We start from the raw sequence: 26613 nt of genomic DNA, 5'->3' as shown, positions 1-26613 counted from the left end.
AACATAAATATTTTTATTAAAGGTTTCCAAAGACGATACAGAAGTTGTGTAATAATATGCTACTTACTTCAAAGCACTACCAATGAACATTTATGCCTTCTGGAAAAAAAACAAGACATTTTACTTATTTTGGCTAATGCTCTGCTAATAAAATTTTCTTCCTCATATCCTTAGACCATCAAGACTACAACAACATTATTACTGCTAAAAATATTTACAGTCAGGTTGCTCAATTAATTATTGGACTGTAGAAACCTAAAATATCTTTAAAAATACGAGGCTGCCTGTAGGCAAGTTGTAGTATTTTGCCTGTGAGCTCCATTCCATTCTAAGTACAAAACAAATAATGGTTTCAATTGATCATGTAAATTCTGTGAAAGCTGATGAACTTTTGAGTAGTCATGAAACTATGATTTTAAGTTGAATTACATGTATTTCTGATTTATCAGTTGAGACTTCAAATGGTCATCCAACGTATTTAAATTTTCTGAGCATGGCAGACTACTCACAACCTGTCTGATGGTAATGATGTTGTATGATGCTATCCTGTTTGTATTTCTGGTGTACTCTATGTTCTTCTTGTTATCTAAATAATACTGCCGTGTAGTGCAAAACAATATGTCAAATTCTTCTGAGTGCTTATCTTACACTGTTTAAAAATTAGATGCAAAACCTCTTAGGATGGTGACAACCTTGGTTTAAACTTTAATGATGGAGATTAACTGTATCTGGTAAAGGAGATCCTGCTAAACTAATACAAAATTAAATACTAAATCTCTATGACAGCACAGTGGAATTTTCAACAGAAAAGGGAAAAAAATTAAGGCACTTCTGCTATATCTAGTTTCCTATTCTGATGATACAAAGGGCTACATATTTAGCTGCAACACACTGATGAAACGCATGTGTTACTTTCATTTACAACTTACAAGGATTTGGCCTTCAATCTTTATTATGCAGTCCGTGTCAGAAACAAACAATTTCACATTAAAAGCATATTGTTACAGAGTTTTTAACAAGGAAAATAAGAAATACATTTTGGCTGCAGAAATAAAAAGGAAAAAAACCACAACTTATACCATAGAGTTGTATTTTAGAATACACTTAAATTTATCAAAGTACATTTTCCCCTGGTAAACTACTGATGATTTATTTACAAAGCAAGTAACAAACAATGGCTGGAAAATACCATTGCATCACAAATTATCTACATGGATATTTCTATTTTTCATACTAGAAAACAGCTAAGGTGGCAATCACTTCAGTACAATGTTTCTTCCATAAATCTTAATGTGTTTAGCAGATAATACAAAATGGAGATGCAGACTGTATTACATTAGTTAGAAAAGCAAACATATAATGGGTTTGGTTAAGAAAAAAATAGATTTCTAGCAAAATGTAAGGTCTAATGCTTTAACCGCTCCACGCAGTTCACATAGGGACTGTCAATGACTTACAAGTTGGAAAAGTTGCTGACAGGGCAGTTGGAATTTGGGAAACTAGTTGAAAGAGAAGTCGTCAGCAGCCTGTGCCAGCCCTGACAGGCTTACCGCTACTTTGCTATTCACACGGGAATTCATGTTAATAGAGTCCGTGCTGTTTTGGGGATCATTCGACAACCGGTAACAACGTGGAATACTTTCATTTATTCATCTCTTTTAGAAGAAATGATAGCTTGTTGTTTTGATTTTAAAGTCTATTTCTTATGTGAGAAGTAGAAGCAGCAGGCGAAGCTTGGAGTTCTGTTTTTTTGGTAAGTGAGCACTGAAAGAAATATTTTCCCTTTGAAATTGTGGGACATGCAATCCTTGTAAGAGAAGACCTCTTGAACTGCAAATGTATTCTTCTAGATGACCTTGTGAGACTTCAGCACACGAATAATCTGGACAGAAAACATCTCTACAAATAAATTTTAAGAGTAAATCGAATACCCAGCAGTAGTACAGCTTAGTTTCCCATTTTTTCCAATACGTAAAATCTCACCTTTATTTTTCGAACTATAGTTGTCTAGCCTTTGAATTTTTATTTCCAACCTGTTTAACACCACTGTCACTCGCCAAAAGCATGTCAGATCGCTACAGGTACAGTACCTTTATTTAGACTAATGTATGTTTTCCTGGTAAACATGACTGTTTTGAACACTGGGGCCTGGCAAGCCCCCGCACCTCTTGGCTCTGCTCGCTGATAAGTTTCATGCTTCTGTTATGCGCAATGTAGGAGTGATGCAGAAGCAATTTTTGACAGACTGGAAAAGCAGGCACTTTCCTCTGTAGTTATTTTTTTTTTTTTTTTTTTTTTTTTGCGGGAAAGTGTATCCCACACTTTCCCATAGCATACTGCCCAGAGACACCGTGGCACTGGTGTGCAAGGGCTTTGAGAGCTATGCGGCAGGACACCCTGTCACGGCAGTGGAGTAGTTTCAGCTTCTTGAAGTTCCAACTGAAAGGAAAGAAATTGCAAGTACAATGAACAATTACTTGTTCTCTTCCCACCCACAAGTTTGTGCGTGTGTTTGCGTGTGCGTGTGGTTTTTTGTTTTTTTTTTTTAAAGCGGAATTTACTTATCATTTGCAGCTACTGTCCTGGTGTATAAAGCTAAACGGGTAGCCCAGACACTAAGGCGAGACTATGCTTTTGCAATAAAGCAACAGAGGCAGAGGAAGTGATCACAGAAAAGTTTCATGTCTGACCTTTAAAGGTAAAGAAATGTTAGTAGATCTGAAATTCGAATTAGCATTAGAATATATTTCATAACAAGCCAGTTGTTCTCTTTCTAGAGTGAAACCCTCTTTGAATTTCATGACTATTGAAGGACTTCACTCCCTCCCTGTATTCTTTTTGTAGCAATTGCATGGGAGTTAGTATTTTAATAATACCTTCCGTGCTCACATCAGTACATTGGCTAACTTTGGGATTTGCAGTTAAAGTCTAGTTTAAATTCTGTGTGAGATGGACTTACATCAGCAAACAAATCCAACGACCTCTCAACCCCGTGTGTCCACAGTATCCACGTTTAGTCCCATTCACATACAGGCACAATAGCACTACAGATGTTTTCATCAAGAAAATCCGCTTAGTGCACAGCACGTCCCAAAAGTCTGCAACCCCTTTTACCGCCCAGCCAATGTCGTCCTACAGCACTCGACCCTGCTGAAAACAGGGTCGGAGACACTGCAAATAAAGGGTTTATGGTACGGAAAGTAGAGTCATGGATGAAACTTGATTGAGACAAGAGAGGGAATGTGCTCCTGTGAAAGCAACAGCACATGGGTAAGGATTTTGGGGCAGGGAGAAGGAAAGTGCATTTTCTAACTGGATTGCTTTCCAAGCACATTAGGCAGAGGGGAGGCAGTTAGGACTTCTGATTTGGAGACAAATTTCTCCAAGACCACAACAAAACTCAAATGCTTGTTCAATTCAGCATGCTACACTTAGGGATTTTCTTTATTCTGCATTGGGAATATTACTCCTCAGCTCCTTTTGGCCAGAAACTGACCTGATTCTAAATGTGAACGTCCCTAACTTTCGGAGAAGTCTAGATCCAGAAATTAATTTTGAAGTTCATATTCACTTATCCGTATGGATAAGTGTCTGCTCATACAGGTAGATGTGAATCTGTCAAGGCTTGGAGTTACAGAATTTGCCCAGCTTTTGTCATGTTTCTGCATAGGACTCTACAGTGTTCCCCGTATTTGTTTGTATCTGTCATATAGCACTGGGAAAATTAAAATGTAAGAAAGCACTTTCTTAATTTATGTAATCAAACTGAAGCTAGCTTTCAACTTTTCCTGTTTTCAACTTAAAAATAGTTTTTCTTTAATCCAGTATCCTTTTCGTTTTTGCGCGTGGCTGCCAATCCAGTAAGGGCAAAGCTTTCAGAGCTGAACAGAAATACCAAAGCTTCTGGTTACTGAACCTATCTAAGGCCTCATTTTCAGCACATGAGGAGGATTTGCAGCTTCCATTATGGCATTTGGACACTTCAGTGGTTAAGGAGAAAGCAGCAGAAGCTAAAAATACAAAAAATAGTTACATAGGATGAAAAATAGTCTTGAAAATGTGCCTGCACATAATTTGCTTAGTTGCTTGGATACATTCAGGTGAGGCTGCTATAAAAACTTAAATGGGTCACAAGGAAACTAACTCACTGAAACAAATTAAATTTATCAGATTTCTATAATTATTAATAATCCACTTTCCTAAGTATTTAGGATTTTTTATTATTAGCAGATATTAACAAAAATAAAAGGCATCTGAAAAAATAGTTTTCAGGAAAAAAGATTATCAATGAATTTCAAATTTAAAAAAAATTCAAACTTTTTTTAATCTCAGAGATAAATTAATACGCAGAGTCTCTGTGCATCTGAAGTAAAAGCTATTTCAAAATCTTTGTCAAGGTCTTTGTTATGAATCAGGTTAATGTCAATGACATCAAAAACCCTCAGATATCTGCAAAAACTAGCATTTGTTCCTTTACTACTGTTCCCTATCAATATTGGGTCATACAGAGAAAAATTCAGAGTAAGCGGTTTTGCTTTGCAAGCCATTTTTCCAGGACTTTCATCACTCCTACTCTTGTTTTAACTCTTCATGCAAATGCACTGATAAGACTGCATATGCCTCCCTGAAAATTAAAGTGAGCCAAGCCTTTAAACTCGATTTGGAACAAATGTAATCTGTGCATTTTACTGCAGGAGTTAGTTCAGTTGAACAGGATACTTCCCCCCAGATGTCAAACATCTCAGTCTTATAACACTTCAAGTTTTTGCATGCCTGTGGTTTTTATTCCCTCAGAAATAGGCTACTCCATTGACTGCGTACTATTTCTATAAGTGCTCATACCATCAGTGTTATGGATCAGATGCTACTTTGTGCATTTGAAAGAAGCTACATTTATGGAGGAGGTCTGAACTTGTTTTGCTCTTCCACTTTTCGTAAATGCTGATGAAACAACAATCAAACTCTTAATCTAGAAGGTGGTTTTGGTAATGTCAAAGAGCCATAAAGTAGACCAAATGGCGTTATCTGAATGCAGAATAATATGAATAATTGTGGTGTTTTCTGTTACTGCTTTTGTACTGACAGAAAGCACAGTTGTTCCTTCCACCAGTGAATGCTTATTTTTAAGTGTGAGGCCCTAAGCTGCTGAGTGATTGAGGGCTTGCAGTTCTCATTAACTTCAGCAGAAGTAAAGAATTCTCACTTGGCAAAAAAACAACTTGTAGAACATCTGTTTCTTCGAAAATGACTTGAACTGTGCTGAGTACTATACAGCCTTGCAATTAGAATTCATACCGAATGCTCTCTGAGGCGTTGTCTGCACAAGAAAGAGCTTGTCAGTATACTTAGATCGATACAGATATACTAGCTAGACTTTCTTGTAGAGAAAGCATTTACCTGTGAAAAGAATGCCCTGTTGATAGAATTTACAAAAGCTCACTGTTTTAGAAAACAGTGTTGTTTTTTTCTTTTTTTTTCTTTTTTTTTTTCTTTATTTTGGCTTTTATATTTCTTTTCTGAAAGAAAAAGCTGCATTCACCCTAGGGCTTTCTCTGTTTAAAAAAGAAAAAAAAAATAAATTAGATGTTACACTTGTAACTACTATACCAGAGAACCTTTCTAGTGTAGATTAGTCCTACAACCCTGTCTGTCATTCTGATGGTAGCAGACAACAAAAATATTGTCTCTTACTGACATGTTTGCTGGAGGAAAAAAAAAAAAAAGGTTGTTTAATATAGAATTTTGAACGTGGCTTGGTGTCAATGTATTCTTGGGACTTTGCAGAGGGTGAGAAAGACTGCAACCAATAGCTGCTGTGCTGTACTCCAGCAAACGCAGCAGTGCGAAGGCTGAGGTCAGCACCCAGTGGGCACATCCGGCAGAAATAAACCGGTGACAGAGGCAGCAGCTGCTGAAGCAAGGACTGCAGGGATGGTGGTGAGGGAAGCGAAATCCGGCCCATTTATGGCCACTTCAAATTCTTTCAAATACCAGACCATGCAAAGCTCCAGCCATCCATGAGGATATGAGCTTCCAAGTGTTGTCTTCTTCTCCCCGGCCCTGGGGAAAACTGATGGCTAGCTGCTAGGAAGAGCTACGCAAGTACATAAAGCTGAGAAGTCATACAATTTTTTACAGCTCCACATACACTTTCTTTGTTCCCTGCGTATTGGCTCTTTGCTTCAGTTTCTTTCCTTACTACCTCACTCAGACCTCATTCCCGATGTTCCCCTTTCTCCTCTGCACTCTTCCTCTCACCTCCCTTTTCCTTCAGCTTCTTCCCCTTCACTTCTCTTTGCATGTGCTTTATCTCTTAACTAATTCCATCACTATCCCGTAAATAAAAAAAAAACAACAAAACAACCACCACCCCAAAACAACCAACAAAGAACCCAACTATGAGACTGGCTTCCTCCTTGTTGCCACAATAAAGCTCACTTCACTTGCTTGGTCTACTCCTGCCTCAGCTGGCTCTCTCCCTTGGTGGTGTACGTTGAAAGATCTTTGTGGGAAGGATCATCCTCTATTCTGTGTTTGCTCAGTGCCCAGGGAAATAGACTTTATTTCACTCAGCCTCTGGGCAATAAGTACCACATTAATCTTTGCTAAGGTTAGAAGTTTAGAAGGTTACAGCTCTCCTAAAAATAATATAAAGAAGCATAATTAAATGTAGAAGGTGCGTGCATACACCCTGCACTGTAAAAAGCTGGAATTATACTAGATATAGAGACAATCCTATTGTCAGACACATGCACAAAATTGACTCCACTGAGGGTTACAAATACATTATTAACAGCTGATTCTGTCTAATAAATTTTTGGTACACATAGTAAATGCTAGACATATATACATACATACAGTTATGTATGTGCCTATGCCAAGTTTGGCAGTTCTGCTCCACCACCAAAGTGTGCGTTAAGACTGAGCAGGTACTAACTGATTTCACAGGCCACAGTTTGGCATGTATGAATCAGATGCTGGTGAACTACAACACTGCAGATGCTTAATAACGCTTCCCCTTCTCCCGTTAGCCTGCTCCCTCCTCTTCTCTTCTGGTGCAATGACTATTTTGTCTGTTTGGAGATGACAGCGTTCTGATGTGGGCTTTCTGGCAGCAGCTGAGTGACAGTTATGTGATTCTTTTCACAAGAAGCCATCGACTTCTGCACCTGCAGGAGGCAGCTACCTTGTGGCAGCAGTGAGCTGGTGCAGAAGCAACCTAAGTATATTGCTGAAAGGTGATGTGTCAAGGAATGAACTAGGCTTGTGCCTTTTGTTCTTTGTAATGTGTTACAGAGACGACTCAAACTTTTTCTAGTGCTTGTGCTGTGCATGAGTTACTTTCATGAATGTTAAGATTGGCCTTCATGTTTTGCTTGATGTCAACTGAGGGATGTGGACTGGAAATTCTCAGGACTAATCACAGGAACATGGACGTTGAAAATGTAACAAAACAGCTTCTTTGCAAAAGCTAAGCAAAAATAGCCTGAAAAAAAAGTCTGTTTCTCTTGGTATCTGCTGTGCCATAAAATCCCTACTTCTCAAAAGCTTTTTCTACATGGAAAAGATATATTCTCAGTAGACCTTAAATAGCAAAGGTGGCACAATACTCCCTAACAGTTGGACTAGATGATCATTGTAGGTCCCTAGCAACTATTCTATTCTATTCTATTCTATTCTATTCTATTCTATTCTATTCTATTCTATTCTATTCTATTCTATTCTATTCTACTCTGCTCTATTCTGTTCTGTTCTATTCTGTTCTGTTCTATTCTGTTCTGTTCTATTCTATTCTAATATGTGCGTATATATATTTATACGTGTATACATATCTCAAAACCCACCCTAGCCAACACAGATAATTATCTGATACAAGAACTGCATGTAGACAAGCCTTTGTCTACTTCTTGCGCTTCTTTCAGGACGAACAAGGCCAGGTAGGCCTTCTTCGTACACCAACCAAAAGTGTACAACTACAATTTCTTCTCTTTTTTAGTCGCTGTTGCAATAGGAGAAGAGAGATATAGATTCTGTCCCACTCCTGTCTCCCTCAGCAGACAAGGAATAGGAATAGAGAAATCTGATTATTCTCCAGCCAGTTCTAAAGCAGTCACCTGTTGTAAACATCCTGCAAAGGAAACACTGTTTTGTGTGCCGTGTAGGTGCATGCACGCTGGACCCAATCATACAAGGTGCCTCTGAAAGCCCTCAGCTTCTGAGCATCAACTAGAGGGCAGAACAACTAACACCATGCAGGACTGGGGTCTCAGTGTATGCAGACACCAGTTTCAAATACAACCTTGAAGGTGTTTAGACCTTCAAATAGCTACAAATCAGTATAAACTGTAACTTCAGAATACATGTCATCTCCAAGCGGAAGGCCTGGATCCAGAGATGACATCTCCACTGCTAGTCATACCTGATGGTTAGTCCTGTCCACAGTGTTGGCAGTGGAAGCATGGTCACGAGTGTTTTGTCGGACTCGGGTGGAGTTTTGCTGCTCAATGGTTGAGGAAGTGGGGATGCAGAACTCTCTGAAACACCTTTTGAAATTCTCATCTAGAAATGCATAAAGGACTGGATTAAGGCAGCTATTTGTGTACCCTAAAGCAATACAGAAGTGCCAGGAGACAGTCTGGAAAGTAGTTTCTGGGATGTTGACCAGGGCTTTAACGATGACATAAATGTGGATGGGAGTCCAGCAGATGATAAACACTGCCACCACTACGAGAACCATCCTGGTGATTCTTCGCAGGTTTCTGTCCTTCTCTTTGGAGCCAGATAACATGCGAACGCTCTTTAGGCGTAAAATCATCAGCCCATAGCACACGGTAATGATCAGGACTGGCATGATGAAGGCAAAGATGAACACACAGATTTTCAGGAGGTTCTCCCAGTACCAAGCAGGGTGGGAGAACGTAAGTGTGCAGTCAATGGAGCCTAGAGAAAAAAAGAAAACAGCAGAGAAGAACAAGTGTGTTAGTTTTTCATTTGCTTGTCTTTAAACCTTTTTTGTTAAATATCATGGGCAAATGTATGAAGATTTACTAAGCAAACAGCTAAAATGAAGCAATTTGTGACCTGTCATTGGCACAAACATGGACACACTGCTGCAAAACATGTAAGAAACATCAATTAGAAAAAACAAAACCTAAGTAATGTGTTCCCTTTTTGCATTTTATGGCTTGGAATTGCATGTATATTGTACAAGAAAAAGAGATTAATTGTCATAAATGCTTAAATTTTGACTCATTTTCACTTTCAGTATAAAACCTGGCAAAAAAAAAAGAGATGGTTTAACCACCGTATCTGCTGAGAGTTTGGGCATTTCAGGGCAATGGGGAAGAGGATGACATGACACTTGTTAACTGTGCACAATGAAGGGTTTGGGTTTATGCTGAGGTGCTGTCACTTCTTGGAAGGTCTTTAGCGCCAGTGGTGAAACACTGGCACAGGTTGCCCAGGGAGGTGGCAGATGCCCCATCCCTGGAAACATTCAGGGTCAGGTTGGATGGGGGTCTGAACAACCTGATGTACCTGAAGATGTCCCTGCTCATTGCAGGGGAGTTGAACTAGATGACCTTTACAGGTCCCTTCCAACCCAAACTATTCTATGATTCCATGATCCAGAATGTGTTCTCTGCTCTGTATTGCGTCCCGCCAGACTATGTACAAAATATGTATGAGTGCCGACTTCTGCAGGAATATCACAGGTAAAGCACAGGCTTCTGTGCCATAGGAGAGTGCATAACCTCCCCACAGCAGGAGGCAGGCAGGCACAGATGCTTTTCCAAACACTACAGTAAGTGTGTGGGGCAGTGGGACTCGCACGGATTCACAGAAGGATCTGGAGCTGCCTGTTGTAAAAGACAGAACGTGTGCAGTGCTGTGTCCAGTCAACTAGAGCCAGACGCAAAACTGTTGAGGGGGTCCATTTGCGCTGACACCTGCTTTATACGGGCTGGAGGTCAGAAGTTAATTCAACGCCTCTACAATAAATTGAAACAATGCGGAAAGGAGTTTAAACATCGAAATATTCAATTTAGGAATGAAAGTCAGACTTACCATGCCTGTATTTAGTAGTTGCCATGAACATAACTGGCAGGCCAATTGCAGAAGAAAGAATCCAGTTGCAGACATTGACAATTTTGGCATTTCTGGGGGTACGGAAATCAAGGGCCTTAACTGGGTGGCAAACAGCTACGTAGCGATCCACACTCATGGTGCAGAGTGTGAAGATACTGGTGAACATGTTGTAGTAGTCTATGGATATAACGATCTTACAAAGGATTGTACCAAATGGCCATGTTCCCATCAAGTAATTCACACTCTGGAATGGCAGAGTACTTGTTGCTAGGGCATCTGCCAATGCAAGATTGAAAATATAGATATTGGTGGCAGTCTTCATCTTCGTGTACCTAGAAAAAAATCAGCAAAGCACGTGAATGACCGCAACTGACAATGTTAAACAAAACTGAGTCCAGTGCACCATGTATAAGAAACTCCTGTGAAATAATGGGCTTGATACTGTAAAATGTCATCTTTTCTGCTTTTAACCAAAAGACCTTGCTAAGGCTTGTCTAAATAATCTTTGCAGTTCAGTGAAACATTAGTTAAATGGTGTAAGAAAGAAAAGATTAATTTAAGTTGCGCAGAGAGAAAGGATACACATAGAAGGAACAATATTATGGATGCTAAAGAACTGAGAAATTATTTGAAAAAATTGTATTTGTACATGCTGGACCCTGCATTGAATGGGTAGATTTTCTGTGTCTGCTGATGTCACATCAAGTATCGGAACTATGGTGTAGAGAAATGAGAAACTCATTTGTAGGTTGTGGAGTAATAATGATATCATTCCTTAGGGAATAAGTACCTAAAAGATTAGAAAGATTAGTGTAATTATCAAATCTGCTGTGGCTAAAAAATAAGACTTTTAAGATTTTCTCATTTGTTTATAATTATAAAATTCAAAAATCATTTGTAATGATGGTTATTACATTGCTTTACTAATCTTAATGTGCTATATGAGTTGGACAGATGGTTCTTCCAACTAAATGAGAAGACAGATGCTATTAACCAGATGCAATTAATCAGATGCCTTGGGCATATCAATAGAACCACCACCCCGGGTAGATGCTGCAGCCCTGTTGCTTGAGGTAGGAATGCATGCTTTGCTCCATGGTGCCTATCTCAGCTGAAGGGTCTTCAAACTTCTTTGCACCTCCCTCTTGCTAAGTCTGCGCCACTAGCTACCTAAACCCCACTTTTTGAATTTTGAATTTCACACTTCAATCACAGCTGAGCAGGGAGAGTTTTTTTATGTTCTAATTTGTGCTTGCATTGCTAAAAGTAGAGTCCGAATTCCTCTTTATTTTCATCAACTTTTGTGTAGCGCCCTTTACACTTTCAACTCCTTGTGTCACCTGAGCAGCACTTGAGATGCACTGTTGATGAGGATGCTATACTTTTGCAGTGGTACAATGACTGTCTCACTCTAAGTAATGTTCCTGGCTATGCTGCCCTGCTGTCCTGCTTGCTGCTGAGGTTGCTGGGCACTGGCTTTTGAGGGGACAGATGGATTGCTCTTTTGATAAAACTCCCTTCTGTTTCTGCAAAGTAACAAGTACAGTGTTTGATCAAACATTTTACAATTTATGGAGTGATTTGCAAGAGGAACAGCCCATTTAAAAAGATCTTTCAGGCAACCTGCTGGAGAAGACAAAGTGTAAAATACAGTATTTCATGGTTTTTGTCTCTGACTTTGATCTCTTTAGAACACGAGTCAGCTGCAAAGACACGGTGACAGGGCTGTGTAGGGAACATACACTTGGAACTTTTTTGGTAGGGTCTGGAGAAATTCAGACTTCATGCTGAATGTACCTAGATAGCTTTTATGGTGAACATCTGACGAAGTTTGCCCGGCTTTGTTCTCTCATTTTCTAGCACTGTGCGTGAGGAGCCACTAGTAATCCTAACTGAAATTTAGGGTGTTTTTTAAAAAAAAGATTTTCAAGCTCTTTCTTGACTGCTGTCTTGAGAAAGTATGATCTGAGTATGATACTTCCAAGCTATATCCTGAAAGTACGTTAAAAAGCTTTTCTTACAGGAGCACTACATTTATCCAACAGATTGTTAACACTGACTTAGGAAGGGGTAGATGCTGCAAGCATCCATGCCCCTCTCTGCTGGGAATTATTTAGAAAAAATGTAGAGGATTGCTGTGTGGGAGAGGTGCACAATAAGGTGCAGCCCTAAAAACGGTTTGGAGGGAGGAGAAAATATTTTCTGGGCAATTTGCTGGAGAATCTTGCAGAGGAGAATGAAAACAGCAACATTTTTATATTGACTTTACTATTACCCTCCTTTTGCCATGACTCTTGTTTGTCAAAAATGAACATCTTTCCCATAGGTCGGACAACAGATCCAGGACTAGCTAAGATTGTGTTCAGAGAGCCAGCTTGGAGGTGTGATTGCGGTATGAGCAGACATATCCAACTTGTTCCAGTCTGAGCCGCTCAGGCAGCAACAGCAGCGGAGGGACAGTGGCTCTCAGTTCTGCACAGACAAGGAAAGGCGATGAGGATCCTGCGCCCTCGCCCAGGCTGCCGATCCCTACTCAGCTCTGAGGTGATTGCCCTATCTTTATGGCTGGACAAGAAATCACTCTTAGGTGTGCTGCTCAGTGCTGCTGCCATCACACATGATTCTGGCACAGTTCTGTCTGGAGAGCACATCATCAGATGATAATATTATTTATCGGTAATCGTAGCCATTCAGATGATTTAAAGGCAATGCTTAATACAGCAAAAAAATAAATACACCAACCAATATGTAAGTGACTCTCAGGTTGGCATGCCAGAGGATGGGGAGAGAAAAGCTCTGAATAAATGGAATAAAGCTTCTTCACTGGGACTGGCATGGGCCTTATCCCGCTTAAATGCTACACATTTTTCAGTTTTGCTGCCTTGCTTTCATTGTCAGTTTAAGATTAAAAGTTTTTGGACTTATTTTGTTTAATGGCCTCTATAGGCTATTCATGAAGGATTTTGCTTCATGTACTCTGTAATCTTTATATTTCTAATCACACTGTTCTTACAAAGAAAGGAAGTGGACCTTTTGTGGTAATAGAAAGTATTTACCTCCACAATTGCCTAATCAACAAAAGCCTATTGAAATTTACAATATTCTTTTCGGTGAATTCTATGGCATTTGGGTGTTTTTCTGTATTGAATTTTTCAAGACTTTATACAGGGCTTATTTCTAAAAGGTACATTTTGTTAAACATGTATTTTTCCAACTAAGTAGATTATCAGTGTCCCCCAGATAATTTTTTTGGTACGAACAAATAAATACTGAAGCAACTGATTAAAAGTAATTTTAACAGCATGGAAAATAACAGTCCCTCAAAATGGAGATCTTGAAAGCCTTGATCTTAGCTGTTATTATATCTTTTGCTAAGGTATCAGTCTACCTATTTGAACAAGCAGCACAAATATTTCCATCACCCAGACATAGATGTGTATGTGATGAGATGTCAATACTTCAGAGGGACTGGATTTTATATGTAATTAAAGTCACAGGGTATCTGTATGACTTATAATACCAAAAGTATGGGATTTATAAATGCAATCTTTTAACAGATACTGTTTTTGCACTTTCATTCAAAACCACTAGAGAATCTAAAAATGAACAGATGTGTAAATAAAGAGTCTTAAATGCAAACCATGGAAATCTGAATGCTGGTATTTAGATTGCATTGAAATTTCAGCATCTGAAATACTATGTATATTAAATTTTGCATGACAATGAGCAAGGTTGCAAGTAAAGACTTGGCTTTGGGCAACATTAATTTTATTTTTACAGCTCTGCATTGAAAGACTAATAGAGCAACGCGATGATTCAATTTTTTGTGACTATTTAGCTCGATACTGCTCTTCATACATATTCAAATTAATTATGCTCATTATAATACTGGCACCCACTAGTATGCCCTTTCTATATCCTCAGTGCAGGTTTTATAACAGAAAATGTCTGTCTATGAAGCATTTTTTTATTGGTAGTAGTATATGATAGATCAGATTTCCAACAGTAAGAATATACTTTATGTCTGTCTAATTCTGTAGGGCAAACTCAGCCTTGCCTTTATCTTCAATCCAGCAAAGCTTTAAAATATACTTAAAGCTTGAAGATCTGACACGTAGAGGTCGACTCAAGTGAGATTTACTTGGAATAAGAAAAAGCAATACAGAAAATCATGAGAATCCTACTCGGCTAGTCACTAAGTTCCTGGTACTCAAGGATAAATAGGAAGTCTTGAAATGACCGCTTCAACTGGCAGTCCATGGGCCACTAGTAGTTTGCAAACCAAATAAAAGGTTCACCAAAATAACACAGAGAGACCCCCAGCTCCATTGCACAAAGTGTAACAGCATCTTGAACAGGAGCCACAAGCGCCTTTCCTTTCCACCTCACAGACAGGCGACAAAAGAGATTTGAGCACACTTGTGCCTCCTTCTCTTTCTGCAAGACATGTGCCACAGCTTTCTGTTTCCTGCCCACGCCAGTGGTTTAGTCTCCATCTTATCACCTCCAAAAATTTTTGGAGGTCTTGCATTGCTCAAAAGTAAAGAACAAATAACACGAAGACCATTTCTTTTCTTAAAAAATCATGGCATTTTTAGTTTGCATCACGCTTTTTCTAAGCTTAGTAGACACGGTTGGTGTACTGCCACCTGAGTCTTGTCCCTGTCGCTTCTTGGACAAGTCGTTTACATCTGTGTGGACTGTTGAAATATACCTTCCTCCAGACCCTTCAGCCCTTCTTTACCAGATCAGTTTTACAGCATCCACGAGGCTAGTGCAAAGAAGTCAGAGAGAGGGTCATGTCTAGCCCAATGAATATAGTAATGCATACCACTACAAATAAACTAGAAAACTGCTCCCATCTGAATAGGAATAGTGAGGAGAAAAGGTGAAACAACCTTTTGTGCTTAGGAAATGGGCTGGCCAATGACAGATTGGTAATAACTGCTTTCAGCAACACAAAGGCATGAAAGCTTTTGTCCACAGAATGCAAATTTGGAGACAAAGCCTGCTTCAACTGATCAGTGTTTAAGTTCAATGCAAAATATATGAAAACTTGGCTTAATTACAGGAGATTCATTGCAGAAAGCAATCATTCATGAAAATGGTTTGGCTGCTGAAAGAAACAACAGCCAGCAATTAGGTCTTGCATACAGACAACCTGACATAAGTCTTGTTGATGCTGGAGGAGATTAGGTTAGCGTTTCAAATTCATGTTCTTCTTGCATAAATGACTTGTTAAACAAATGAAGAATCATTATGTGCATACATTAGATTAGTTGAGGTCTCCTTGGGTGGGAAGACTAAAATATGTAAGGTATGCCTAGTTGAACCAATTTAAATGAACTTTTATTTCCATGTCTGTTCTGGTGCATCTTGTATATGCAACTCAAAAATGGTAGGAAAGAGGGATTTTTGTTTTTTGCATGCTTTCCTGAGAAATCATGTACTTTCATTTTTTGTCGAGCCCTCACAGCTTTGACAAAGGTCTTGTCCTATTCAGGACAGCCTGGAACAACCCCCCAAAAAAACCCACCCCACACAACACCAATTCCTTTCTGCCAATCCAATGAGTATGTTTGACAGTGAAGTGATGTCTGTCAGCTAAGTCATAGCCTGGAAAATACCTTTGAGCTAAGGGCTCTCAAATGAAAGACTTAACTGATGGCCATTCTATCTCATTGACCTTTTTCTTCCTTTGCATGGTAGTGGTTCTCTATGGAGTGAAGACCCATACCGCTTTTCAGCCACAGCTGTGATGTGCGCTGTGTCAGGCTGTTACCTATTAAAGTTTTGAAGTCATATATATTCTGTCTGAGCCTAACCTATCTGTCTGGGAGACAATATGATTTAATTAGCCTGAAGATTTGGTCTTTGATTTTTCTATTCAGGGATATTTCAGAATGCTTATGCCTTGAGCCATGAAATTCAAGCTCTGGGTACAAGCACCATAAATTTGTGCACAACACTTACACATTATTATGCGGTCAGACCACCCAGGTCAGAGGTGCAATACTACGGTTAACAATCTACTCGGTCCTTCTGATTTATATTCTTTTGAAGAGATCATATACAAGGATGTAATTTAAAAATAATAAGCCCTCAGGGAAAACAAACAAACGACAAATAAACCCATAAACAACATCATAGCAGAAAATGTTCACACTTAGTTACAATGAAATTGTGCATTTTGCAGGTACATTTACTTACTTCCTGCACTGATACGGAGTTTGAGGGTAAAAGCTGAACTAGGGAAGGGAACAAGATTTTACTGCCTTTAAGAAAGACAGAGGCAGAGGTTGTTTCCTCCTGTTAAAGCCTTGCATCCTGACTCCCAGCATGGTGCTACCTGGTCACCTCTGTGACATACAAACACCAAGCATCACTTCAGGTGTCAAGGCATGACATACTAAGGGGGTGTAGTAGATCTAAAATAGCAAGACCTCCGTATTTGACATACTCGGTGGGGAATGCAGAAAGGCCTCCACACCCATTATGCTGGAGCAGCCTTCCCCTCCCTTCCTCACACAGTGGCAAGGGGATGTCCATCTTCTGGAGGAGTTTGAATGTATGTGCTGAATGTGTATCTGAACATAGGGCAGATAAGCATTGGACTGTAGCTGCTTTAGCTGCTACCTCTTTTCTCCCTAATACTTCGTTTTCACGCTGCCAAGTTCCTTTTCCACTTTATTCTCCTCCATAGCACAAGTGAAATTAATCCAGATTTTCACCAAAATGCGCTCGGGTTATCTTGCTAGCATCTTTGACTTCCCAGCGTGTCCTTTCCTTTGCACCAGGGGCTGTCCCAAAGCATGTGGAAATCCACCAGCATTTGCTTACAGGACCCAGGCAGGAGAAGCAGGCAGAGCCCACCACTCCTCGTGAAGAAGCATGGGCTTCAGGCCTTTTCTCCTGTTCTCAGAACCAATTAGTGACTTCTCTCACAACTCAGCGGTGGAAGAGAGCGAGCTAAACAAAAGCCTTTTAGGCGGAGTCAGCTTTCTTCAGACTCCTGTGCAGGTCTTTTTGGGAACAATGTCGGGAGCCAAGAGAGTCGGGAGAACATCTGACTCATCCTGTTTTCAATTAATTACAATTCTGTACTGGCTTTGGGCTAAAATTCACTTGTTGCTTTTTTTTATGGCTCTCCTGCTTTTTTTTTCTACAGAAAGGCAGCATAAAGAGGTCCTCTTTCTGCTACTTAGTTTGAATTAATGAGTCTGTCCCTTCTCAGAGAAAACAAAACAAACTTCTTTCTTTAGGAAAAATAGCTATTTTGGGGAGGAAGGCTGGTCCTTTTCCTTGGTGTCTGACTGACAGAATTAACGAGCAAGGAGATTACTTCAGACAGAACACACAAACTCCACAGCAGTCATAACAGGTAACAACTTTATTATTTCTCTCTTATTATTTTCATCCCTTTTAAAATTACATCTGTATGCATAATATCCTGGCAGAAATTTATACAAAATAAAGCCGATGCGATGCATTCTTTTTCCAAAAAGGGGAGGGGAACCTGCCAGAACAGGTCTTGATAGATATATTCATATCAACTTGCCACACAAAGATTTAAGATGTTGCGATGTTTTATAACTCCCATTACCCTCATTTCTTTTTTTTTTCCCAGACACCACAAGAAGCTACGTAATCACAAAAAACAAATTACAGTGACATACATGCCCCAATGCCCAAACACTCATCTGCTGCTACACTTCCTTCCCTTCCACCCTAGTTAAACGGGGGAAAAATTATCTGCAAATTATTCCAGGACTTAATCTGGCCTGTTTGTTAAACCACCTTTAGCTGAGTCTCTGTTTGCCTGGCGCTGAGGCGTATATGGGTCTCCAGTAAAGGTTGCTGCTTTCACAGTCTTTGTGTAACACATCTCTCGGAAATAAATCAATGGTGCTAATAGGGCTAACTCCAATATACTGTCATTATCCAGCAGCGGGTGCTTATTGCTGAAATTTTTGCTTTGCTAGGAAGACATGGAAAGGAAAACTGTCTGTGACTTCAACTGAACTTTCTCCCTTCTACCTGGGTCAGAAGCGTGACTGACAGTAAAACCACTGACTACAGCTATGATAACTGTGCTGACATTTTTCTAGGGGGGATAAGTAAACAGGTATTTTCTCTGGTTTCCAGGTGCTGGTTCCCTCCTCCCGATTTGTGGACTGATCACCTCAGGTGTACGTGAAACATCCCCAGCTTGGCAGGGAAGCTGTCGGGGAAACCTTTGAAGACAGTTTTACCACTGGTAGATGTGAGATCCTTAAAGGTGTGATGGGGAACAGCAGAGGTAAGAGGGTATCGGAGAGGTAGCACGGGGCTTGAGGCAATGCCATAGACTATACAGACCAAAGTAATGTTAAGTATACAAGGTATTGTAGGGATCTTCCAGTGAAGCTGTCGAGTGTGATCTGTAAAAGAGCGACAGAGATGAGAAAAAGAGACTGCAGAGAGAATAAAGGCAGAGGAAGACTTGGCCATGATGAGCAGAATGGGGAAATGCAGGCGATGATGGAGGCAGGCATGACAGAGAGAAAGAGCACAATTATGTCTTTTGAGAAGACCAGATGAAAAGTACCGTGAATCATAGATTTAGTCTCCATTTGACAAGGATGAGACTGCGTCTGAAACTGGGGCTCTGAGGGGAAGACTGAGACCATCACCTTGTGAGAAGAATTTGGGTAACTGGCTTCTTCCATGATTTTTCTGTAGAGGCAGCACATCCCAGTGCTGAAGGTTAGTACTGTGCAAGGGGAAAACAGGAAAAGATACCTCATTGCTGCTCCCTGTTCCCCCTTAAGAGATATCTCTCGGCTGAGATTGCTCCGTACAACACATTGAGAAGCAGATGCTCCATTTTACACAAACATTTTTGTTTTGAAGTTTTATTCCTGATCTGAGATACAAGATCTTATAGCTGATAATTGAACACTTCTCAGTGAGAAGGTGGACAAAATATGCTATTTCATGTCTTTCACAGTTACCTGACAAGCTACAGCCTGTCATTCTTACCTTTTTCATCATGCATATTCAAAGGGAAGTATAAACAAAATTTAAAAGTGTTTAACATTAAACGGATGAATAAGAATCTTCTTAACACACCTGGGCTAAGCTGTGGAACTCCTTGCTAGTGAACACCATTAAAAGCCAACTTCCAAAAGGGAGCAGGCTTTTTGAAAGATAATAGCAGCCCTGCTTAGAATACCACAAATCCAAACTTCATGGTATAAACCAAAGAAGGCACAGATAGTTATAAAAAGAAGTCCGTTTGAGACCAGCCTAATCACAGCAATTCAGAAAATAGTTGCTTTCAGATTTTTTTTAAAATATAGTTATAATAATCAAGGACTGAAAACTTATTTTCACTTGCAATCATAACAAAAGTAAATCATTTTTTGAAAATGTCTGTTAATGAGGATCCCTATAATACCCATCTTAGAACACCTAAGCTTAAAAATAACCAACTTAAAATCATTAAAAAGGTTTCAGGTTTCTGAAATTTAACTTTAGAAAATGTTTGTTTCAAACCAGCGTTGTTTAGACATGGTAGTATTTGTGACCTTTTTTTCCAACATTATTTTTGATTCTGTTGTTTTGGGTTTTTTTTTGACTGCTGCATGGTAGAAATGTTGACAAAAAGCTATTGAATAAAATGCTGATGCAAACTCCAGCTCAGAAAGTCCCTCTGCGGTCTAACAGACTGTTCGAATGACTCTCACAGTGATGCTCCTATTGCTTCCACTCTCCGACTACACACCAGCTGGTGCCCATGGCTGGAAAAGAGGTTAGTTAGCTAGCCTATGATTCTGAGACATTCGGGCATACATCTTGTTATGTTTGAGATTTTTGTAAATATGCCACCTTTTGATCTAGAAAGATTCTAAAAGCTTATCAACAGCGTTCAGCAGAAGCTTTGCCTGATGATTTGAAAAACTACTGTAAGTTAAAATAAAGCAGTACTTCACAATTATGTTAGATAATTAGCTTATTAGTCATTAGCTTGCTAATAATTACATAATGCAAACAATATGTGCTTACAATATTTCTCAATTTTACTGAAGCCATGAAAAGCTGGTACAATTTGACTTATTTTTATGATGAAATTAAAAAAAATCAGGAAGTGCTTAACATTATTTTTCATGACAGCCATTACCAAAATAATACTCCAGGAAAAATACGGTGGGATCAGAACAGCTTTTTCAAGAGAAATTGAGTGAGAGGGGATGTTTTCTGCCCAGAAGTGCCCGGGGGTAGCCGCTAGCAGAGCAGAGAGGGCTGTCCTCCTGGGGCAGGTGTGCTGTCCCGTGGGTGAGACCTGGCTGGGAGCGGCACAGGGCACAGGGTGGCACAGGGTCTGGGGACGAATGTGGGGCTGCAGAGCTGGCTGCTGCTCTCACTTTACCTGCAGTCGCCTCTGCTCCCTCAGGGAGAGGGGGGTTATCTCCACGTTGCAGGCTAATGTATTTTGGGCCAAATTTTGACCATAGCTGTGCCAATATAATTTAAAAAAAAATATAATAAAATACAAAGGTATCCATGCTGTTTTACCTGTCTGCTTCCCCTGATCTTGGGGGAGGGAGGCAAGCAGTTTGCTAGTCAAACATTTACCCACTAGCAGAGGTTGGTAAACTTGTATCACAAGCAGTGTGCAAACAGGGACACCTGTCTTTCTGTAATGCAGGATGCTGAGGGTCACCCCCTCACTACGCTGCTCATTTAATTCGGCTCCTGTCCTGTTCCTGCCCAACCTGTCTCCCTCCGCTCTGTCTCCCTCCGTCCCATCCCCAAATCTTCTCTGACTCTTGCTGGTGAGCAGTATCAATTCATAATTGACCTAACTGGTTAAGGGTGCCGTAGCTTTAGTTAACAGCTCTTGGCAATGGGGTGGGACCTTTTCTTTGCAGACAGTGGAACAGGCAGGACACACATTCGCACATGCAATGCCATCCAAATGCAGAGAAGTTCATGCGGCTGTGGACGGGAAAGAAAAGAATGAATTTCATGCATTTCTTGGTTTGAGAGATGCTGTAGGCCTTCTTTCACACTGCATCCGTAACTCCATGTCTCCTTGCAAAGAACCCCTGTTTTTTAGAAAACCTTGCTTTGCTTCAGACACTTTTCAAGCTTGGGATCATTTTCAGTTTATTTAAACAGACTCTTTCCATTTCGGATGTTATGACGCCTTTCCAAACCCCTCACTTTTCCCTTTCTGTGCACATGCTTGAGAATATTTATTCCTCTGGTGTCATCAATTCTTTCTACAATTGAAATTTCACTCCAAATTCCGTTCTACTTAGCAAAACAGTTTTCCTGAAGTGTGAGTGAGCTGGGCAGAAGTAACCAGAGCTTTCAGTACTGCATAGTCTTTCCAGATTAGGTGATGTTTAAGTCACAGCTCTTTTTTTTCAAATCGCTATTGGGAGGTAGTTTTGAGAAACGTAGAAAGAAGTGTCTGTTTCAGAGACAAATTCTCTCCCTGCTTTATTTATTTATTTTTTTTTTTAACCAGAGCAATCATTTACCGTAATGAAACAAGACATTTCTTTCCTCCTGCGAAGGATCACGGAGAACCTGAGGCCCCTTTGTTTATGATACGTGACAAAATTAATAGCAAAGCAATTAAGGAATCACTCGACTTGAGTTGACTAGCGGCTGTTGGTGGAATTACAGTCCTCTCAGGGCACAGCACCGTGGAGGACAGGGGCATCCAAGAGCTATTCCTCCCTTCCAGACCAGTGATGCTAAACATTTTCATCTATGATCTATTACAGCTTTCTAGCATATTGCCTTAATCACAGGGCATATTCTTCTTCCCACTCTAATGTGTGACTAATCCCACTGACTTGATGAGAAAGCTGGAAAAGCCTATAGATTACTGTGTAAATTTATTCAATACCACATGGTACTAATTGTACACTGTCTCGTTGTACTCTGCAGCAGCTAGAAGTAGCATTTGCTGTTGACATAGCCATAACAACACTGTGTTCATTTTAGTAATTTACACTTACACAAAGCACGTGAGGAAAACAGATAATAAAAATTATCTTAAGATTTTTCAGATTACAGGAAATTCATAGCTGGCAGTAAAACCTGACTATTACTGCTGTCACTCAAAAGACATTTTTTTGGTACTTGACAAAGGAAACAGCTCAATGTTAGTGACATGAGGTTCAGCCTTACACACTACAGATACAACACGTAAATATTAATTCAATGATGAGAGTATTCATCTGAACAGGAACCATTTGCGAGAATGAGGAGGGTGGATGAGAATGCATTAATTATAAAGTAGCAGGTACATAAATTGGAAATCTATGGAACTGCTTTGCGTGAAGAGCCTGACTTTTGTATCAATAATGACAATACATTTCTATCTCCTTGTTGGAAATGTTTACTTTCTGACCCCTGCTGGGATAACAGGGTGGCATTGTGGACTGATAGTGTCAGTGCCACATCAGGCAAGCACTTGCACGGCTCTGGCTCCAAACCCATGGATCTGCCTCATATGGAAAAGTTGAAAGAATAATAATTTTTATAAGAATAATATAATAGTTATTAAAAATATTTATAAAGAACCTGAACATGAGATATTAGTGTGCAGCACACTGAATATGAAGTCACTGTTGCTTTCACCGGGGCTGGACTCTGAAAGGTGAGTGGGGACAGAGTTTCAAATATCTAAGCACTTACCTCCCAACTCCTAGTATTTTCAAGGCTATCTAGGTACCAATATCACTTTAAAATCTTATTTGTAGTAGTCTTGATTCTTCTCAGAATTAATACGAACTTCAGTGTTTTGCTCCTCCTGAGCAGGCGTGGTGTGAAAGGTAGATAAAGAAGGGGAGCTTTATACAATGCCAAATTGAATTCAGTGACAGTTTTGCCTCCTATCTGTAGCTGGATCCAAAGATACATGAACGTGAGCACATATGCTCACTATTTCATGTATGCATATTATATGATTCAGAATATTGTCATGTTAGTATAGCTTGCAACAGGAAATAAATAGAAAAGTTCCCTATTGCTGTCCAGTTACACTAAACCTACAGAGAAAGAAGCACAGAAAGGAAATGCAGAAATCACAGATCCTGTTCAACCATTAACATGTAAACTCTTTTTCATCCCAAATTGGTAAACAGCTGCATGATATTAATTGGGAAGGAACTCTGTCATTCTGAAAGCTGTTCTTGCACAGGAGACGTGGGTTCCACCCTGCCTTTGTCATAAAATTCCTGGATGGTTTTGGAGAAGCTATTTAATTTATTTGTGTTTTCTTCTGTAAAATGAAAATATATTTTTGCTTTCTCCTATTGCTTCTGGTTTTTGTTTTTAAGATGTAATCTCGGGGAAAGATGCTCTCTTTAGATAGAAATCTAAATGCAAGTGCCTCATTCAATTTGGCTTTGTAGTGCAAGCGTAATTCAATTAATTAATGTAAGAAATACGGACCTAGTATGGGTTATGCCCAGTATAAATATATAATTCCAGGGACAACCTGTAGCATATTTCTCTAAGAGTTATCCTGGCTCTGTTACATTGTGCATCTGCTTTTTCTCCCAGAGGAATGCATTCAAACACTTGCTCAGCCGATCGCAGTCATGTGCCTGTTCAGAAGCCTTTCTGCAGCTGTATCTTCACGTAGCTAGCCTGAGTCTCCCTGCCACAGGGCAGAAGAGAATCTCCCTACCTCTGCACATTTAAAATGAAGACTCTAAATTATAGTTAAAGCCACCAGATTTCTGAACTGCTGCAGTTTGAACCACTGATGCATATTACTTGTGTTCCCACCAGGTCTACCAGCTGCACAGGCTTTGCAGTGACACCCCCAATACATGCTGAAGGAATCATCCTCTGCCGAGCCACAGCACCCTGCCTTGACCGCTGTCCTCACCCCTGGCTTTTGATGGCTAGCGCTGTCAGCGCTGCACCCACCATGAAGCCACCCCGTTGCCACTGGCCTGCAAACGATGCTGGACACCAAGCTCTGCTCCTGCCAGCTCCTTGCTGCCTCGGCACCCCTGCCCGACGGCTGCTCCCCTGACTCTTTGGGAAACACAGTGTTCAAAGGGAAAAGGGATGCTTTCTAGACCTGGGGAAACAGGAAGGGCCCCGGCAGGGGTACCCCCCGCCTTCAGCATCGCTCGCTGGGCTCTGCAGGGCTCAGCGGCTGCTTGATTTGGAAACGACGGGCAGCCAGGAAGGAAGAGGTGCTGGATCACCCCGGTCCCGTCGCGTCCCGCCGCCCCGCTCCCGGGAGGTGGCGGTGTTCCCCCACGGAAGCCGCCCGCCCCGCTCCCAGGCGGGCAAAGGAGCCCGTTTAATCTCGCTCTCACCTGCTTGCCGCCGGTTCACGGGCGTGGGATTTCTCGTGCGTGAAAGACACAGTTGGGAGTGACCTGTCAAAGCCCGGGTGGGCTTGCGGGAGGGAAAGCTGCGAAGTGCTGCAGCACAGCCAAGAAGCTGGGATTACGGACAGCGGCTGCGATCCTGGCGTATTTGTACACATGTATACGCTTGTATGTATACACACATATATAAATGCATATGAATATAAACATATATATCACGACTTGAGGCAGAGGATCTATAAATCCAGGCAGAGAGACTCTTTTAGCCGCGATGCCATTTACATTCTGCTTGTGCGTTTGGGAAGAGGTTGAGGGAAAAATGCGAAGATGTCTGCCGGGTGTCCGTGTGCGCGCCTATACCCGCACACGCTCCCAGGCAGCGGCGAAAGTCCCTTTAAGTCCTCCCTGCCCAGCGGACAGGTGCGGGATTCAGGCCTCGTTGGCCAGAGCAGCTCGCAGAGGTGCTGCAGCGCGGAGGGTCCGTAGAGCATCCCCGGACCTGCAGCGGTTTCTGACGGACCTCCCAGCCCGGCCGGTCCTCACGGCCCCATCGCAAGTTTCTCTTCCCCGATCGCCCGCTCCGCTCTGGCGCTTTCTCAAAAGCCTCCTACCCTTTCCCCGCGGCGGCAGGAGCCCCTCCCGGGCGGCCCGCTGAGCGCTGCCTGCCGGAGAGGGACCGCAGCATCCCCCGTCGGGACGCCGGCCCGCAGCCCGGCTCCCCGCGGCGGGGCGTCCGCCCCGACGGCAGCGGCCGGGGGCTGCGGGACAGGGCAGGTGGGGGCGGGACGGCACTCACCTGACGATGACATACATGACCAAGAAGTTGCCGAAGAGTCCCACGACGCAGACCACGGAGTAGACGGCCATGATGGCGATGGCCGTGACCACGGAGGGGCCGCCGCCCGTGGGCGCGCAGGGCCCGCCGCCGCCCGCACTGCCATTGGCGCCGCCGCAGGGCTCGGAGCGGTTCCAGCCCGCCGCCGCCGCCGCCACCGAGGCGTTGCCCCAGGCGCCCGGCGGCGCGGCCGCGCAGGGCGGCGATGCGGGGCGGCAGGCGGCGGCGGAGGCGTTGGCGAAGGGGACCTCCAGGGCGCCGGCGAGGAGCGGCGCGGAGCCATTGCCCAGCAGGTAGGCGACGGCCATGGCGCGCAGCGGCTTCAGCGCGGCGGCCGGCTCTGTCCGCCCGAGGGATGCCCGGCGCGCTGCTGTGGCGCTGCGCTGCTGTGGCGCTGCGCGGTGCCGGGGAGGCGGCGGCGCCCGCCCGCCCCGACGGCGCGTCCCGCCGCTGGGTGCGGGCACATGTGTGCGGCGGGCGGGGCGGGCGGGGGAGGAGGGGCCTGCGGCTGCAGGAGCGGCGGAGGGCGGCGGGGAGGCGGGGTTTCCCCTCCCGGTCCCCCCCTTCGGGCCGGCGGGGCACGGGCAGCCCTCCGGCGCTGCCGTCTCCCGCCGTGAGCGGAGCCCCCGCTGGGGCGCAGCTGGTGCGGAGCGGGGCCGGCCCGCCCCGTCGCGCCTCTGGAAGGCCGGGGAGAGCGGGGGGCGAGACAGCAGGTTTCCCCTTCCCTGCGGGGTGGCACTTGAAAGCAAAGCGCTGAACACGTTCCCTTCCCGAGCGCCGCAGGTATCGGTGGCGAGCACCGGAGAGAAAGTACCAGGAGAGATTGACTTCGCCGTCTATGGAGCGGGGCAGGGAGGAAGGAGATCAGTACGCGACTGATCGACGTAATGAGTCAGGGATCTTGACAAAACGATGCCCTCTGTGTTTATAGAGGTAGCTGAGCCTCGTGATAAAACGTGTTGAACTGTACGGCCCCGTGCTGGGAGGGTGACTGTGGACAGAATTGTGCTTTGGAAATCACTCGGATCGCACAGATTCTCAGGATTTTCAGAGGACTTTTCTGCTCCAGAGCTCCAAGGGTGCTCTCCCCTAGACATTGGTGTGATTGTTATCACATGCAATAACACAGATAAGGAAGACAGATATCCAAACCATTCTCTGAACTGTACATGCATTGTACCGGGTGCTTGACTCGCACACTGCTTATTTCCATCAGCACATTTCCATGATCAGTTTGTTCCAGACGAGCAAAGAAAGAGGTGCATCTCCAGCACTGCCTGCTGGATGGCTGATCACTGATTACTAGGACCTAGTTCTTTTACTGTCTTATCAATG

The 26613-nt window shown here is 42.3% G+C and overlaps 1 protein-coding gene across 1 annotated transcript; it reads right to left on the bottom strand.

The window, feature by feature from the left end:
* OPRM1 (opioid receptor mu 1) lies at positions 1 to 25745 on the bottom strand. Its single transcript, XM_074580454.1, has 4 exons — positions 25240 to 25745; positions 10066 to 10418; positions 8420 to 8940; positions 1 to 2439 (listed from the first exon to the last, which is right to left on the bottom strand). The coding sequence occupies exons 1-4, from the start codon at positions 25584 to 25586 to the stop codon at positions 2401 to 2403; spliced, it is 1260 nt and encodes a 419-aa protein (XP_074436555.1). The 5' UTR covers positions 25587 to 25745; the 3' UTR covers positions 1 to 2400.
* Between the last annotated feature and the right edge of the window lie 868 nt (positions 25746 to 26613).

The sequence above is a fragment of the Larus michahellis genome, chromosome 3 (genome assembly GCF_964199755.1).
Source record: "Larus michahellis chromosome 3, bLarMic1.1, whole genome shotgun sequence".
Taxonomy (NCBI): Eukaryota; Metazoa; Chordata; class Aves; order Charadriiformes; family Laridae; genus Larus; species Larus michahellis.
This window is presented reverse-complemented; position numbering and strand designations above follow the sequence as displayed.

What these genes read in the sequence shown, in the direction of transcription:
- OPRM1 (XM_074580454.1), bottom strand. Translation starts at nt 25,586, where the DNA reads ATGGCCGTCGCCTACCTGCTGGGCAATGGCTCCGCGCCGCTCCTCGCC. An exon ending in GTCATGTATGTCATCGTCAG is followed by an intron (nt 10,419 to 25,239) that starts GTGAGTGCCGTC and finishes ATTTTTTTCTAG; the next exon opens with GTACACGAAGATGAAGACTG. An exon ending in AACTACTAAATACAGGCATG is followed by an intron (nt 8,941 to 10,065) that starts GTAAGTCTGACT and finishes TTTTTTCTCTAG; the next exon opens with GCTCCATTGACTGCACACTT.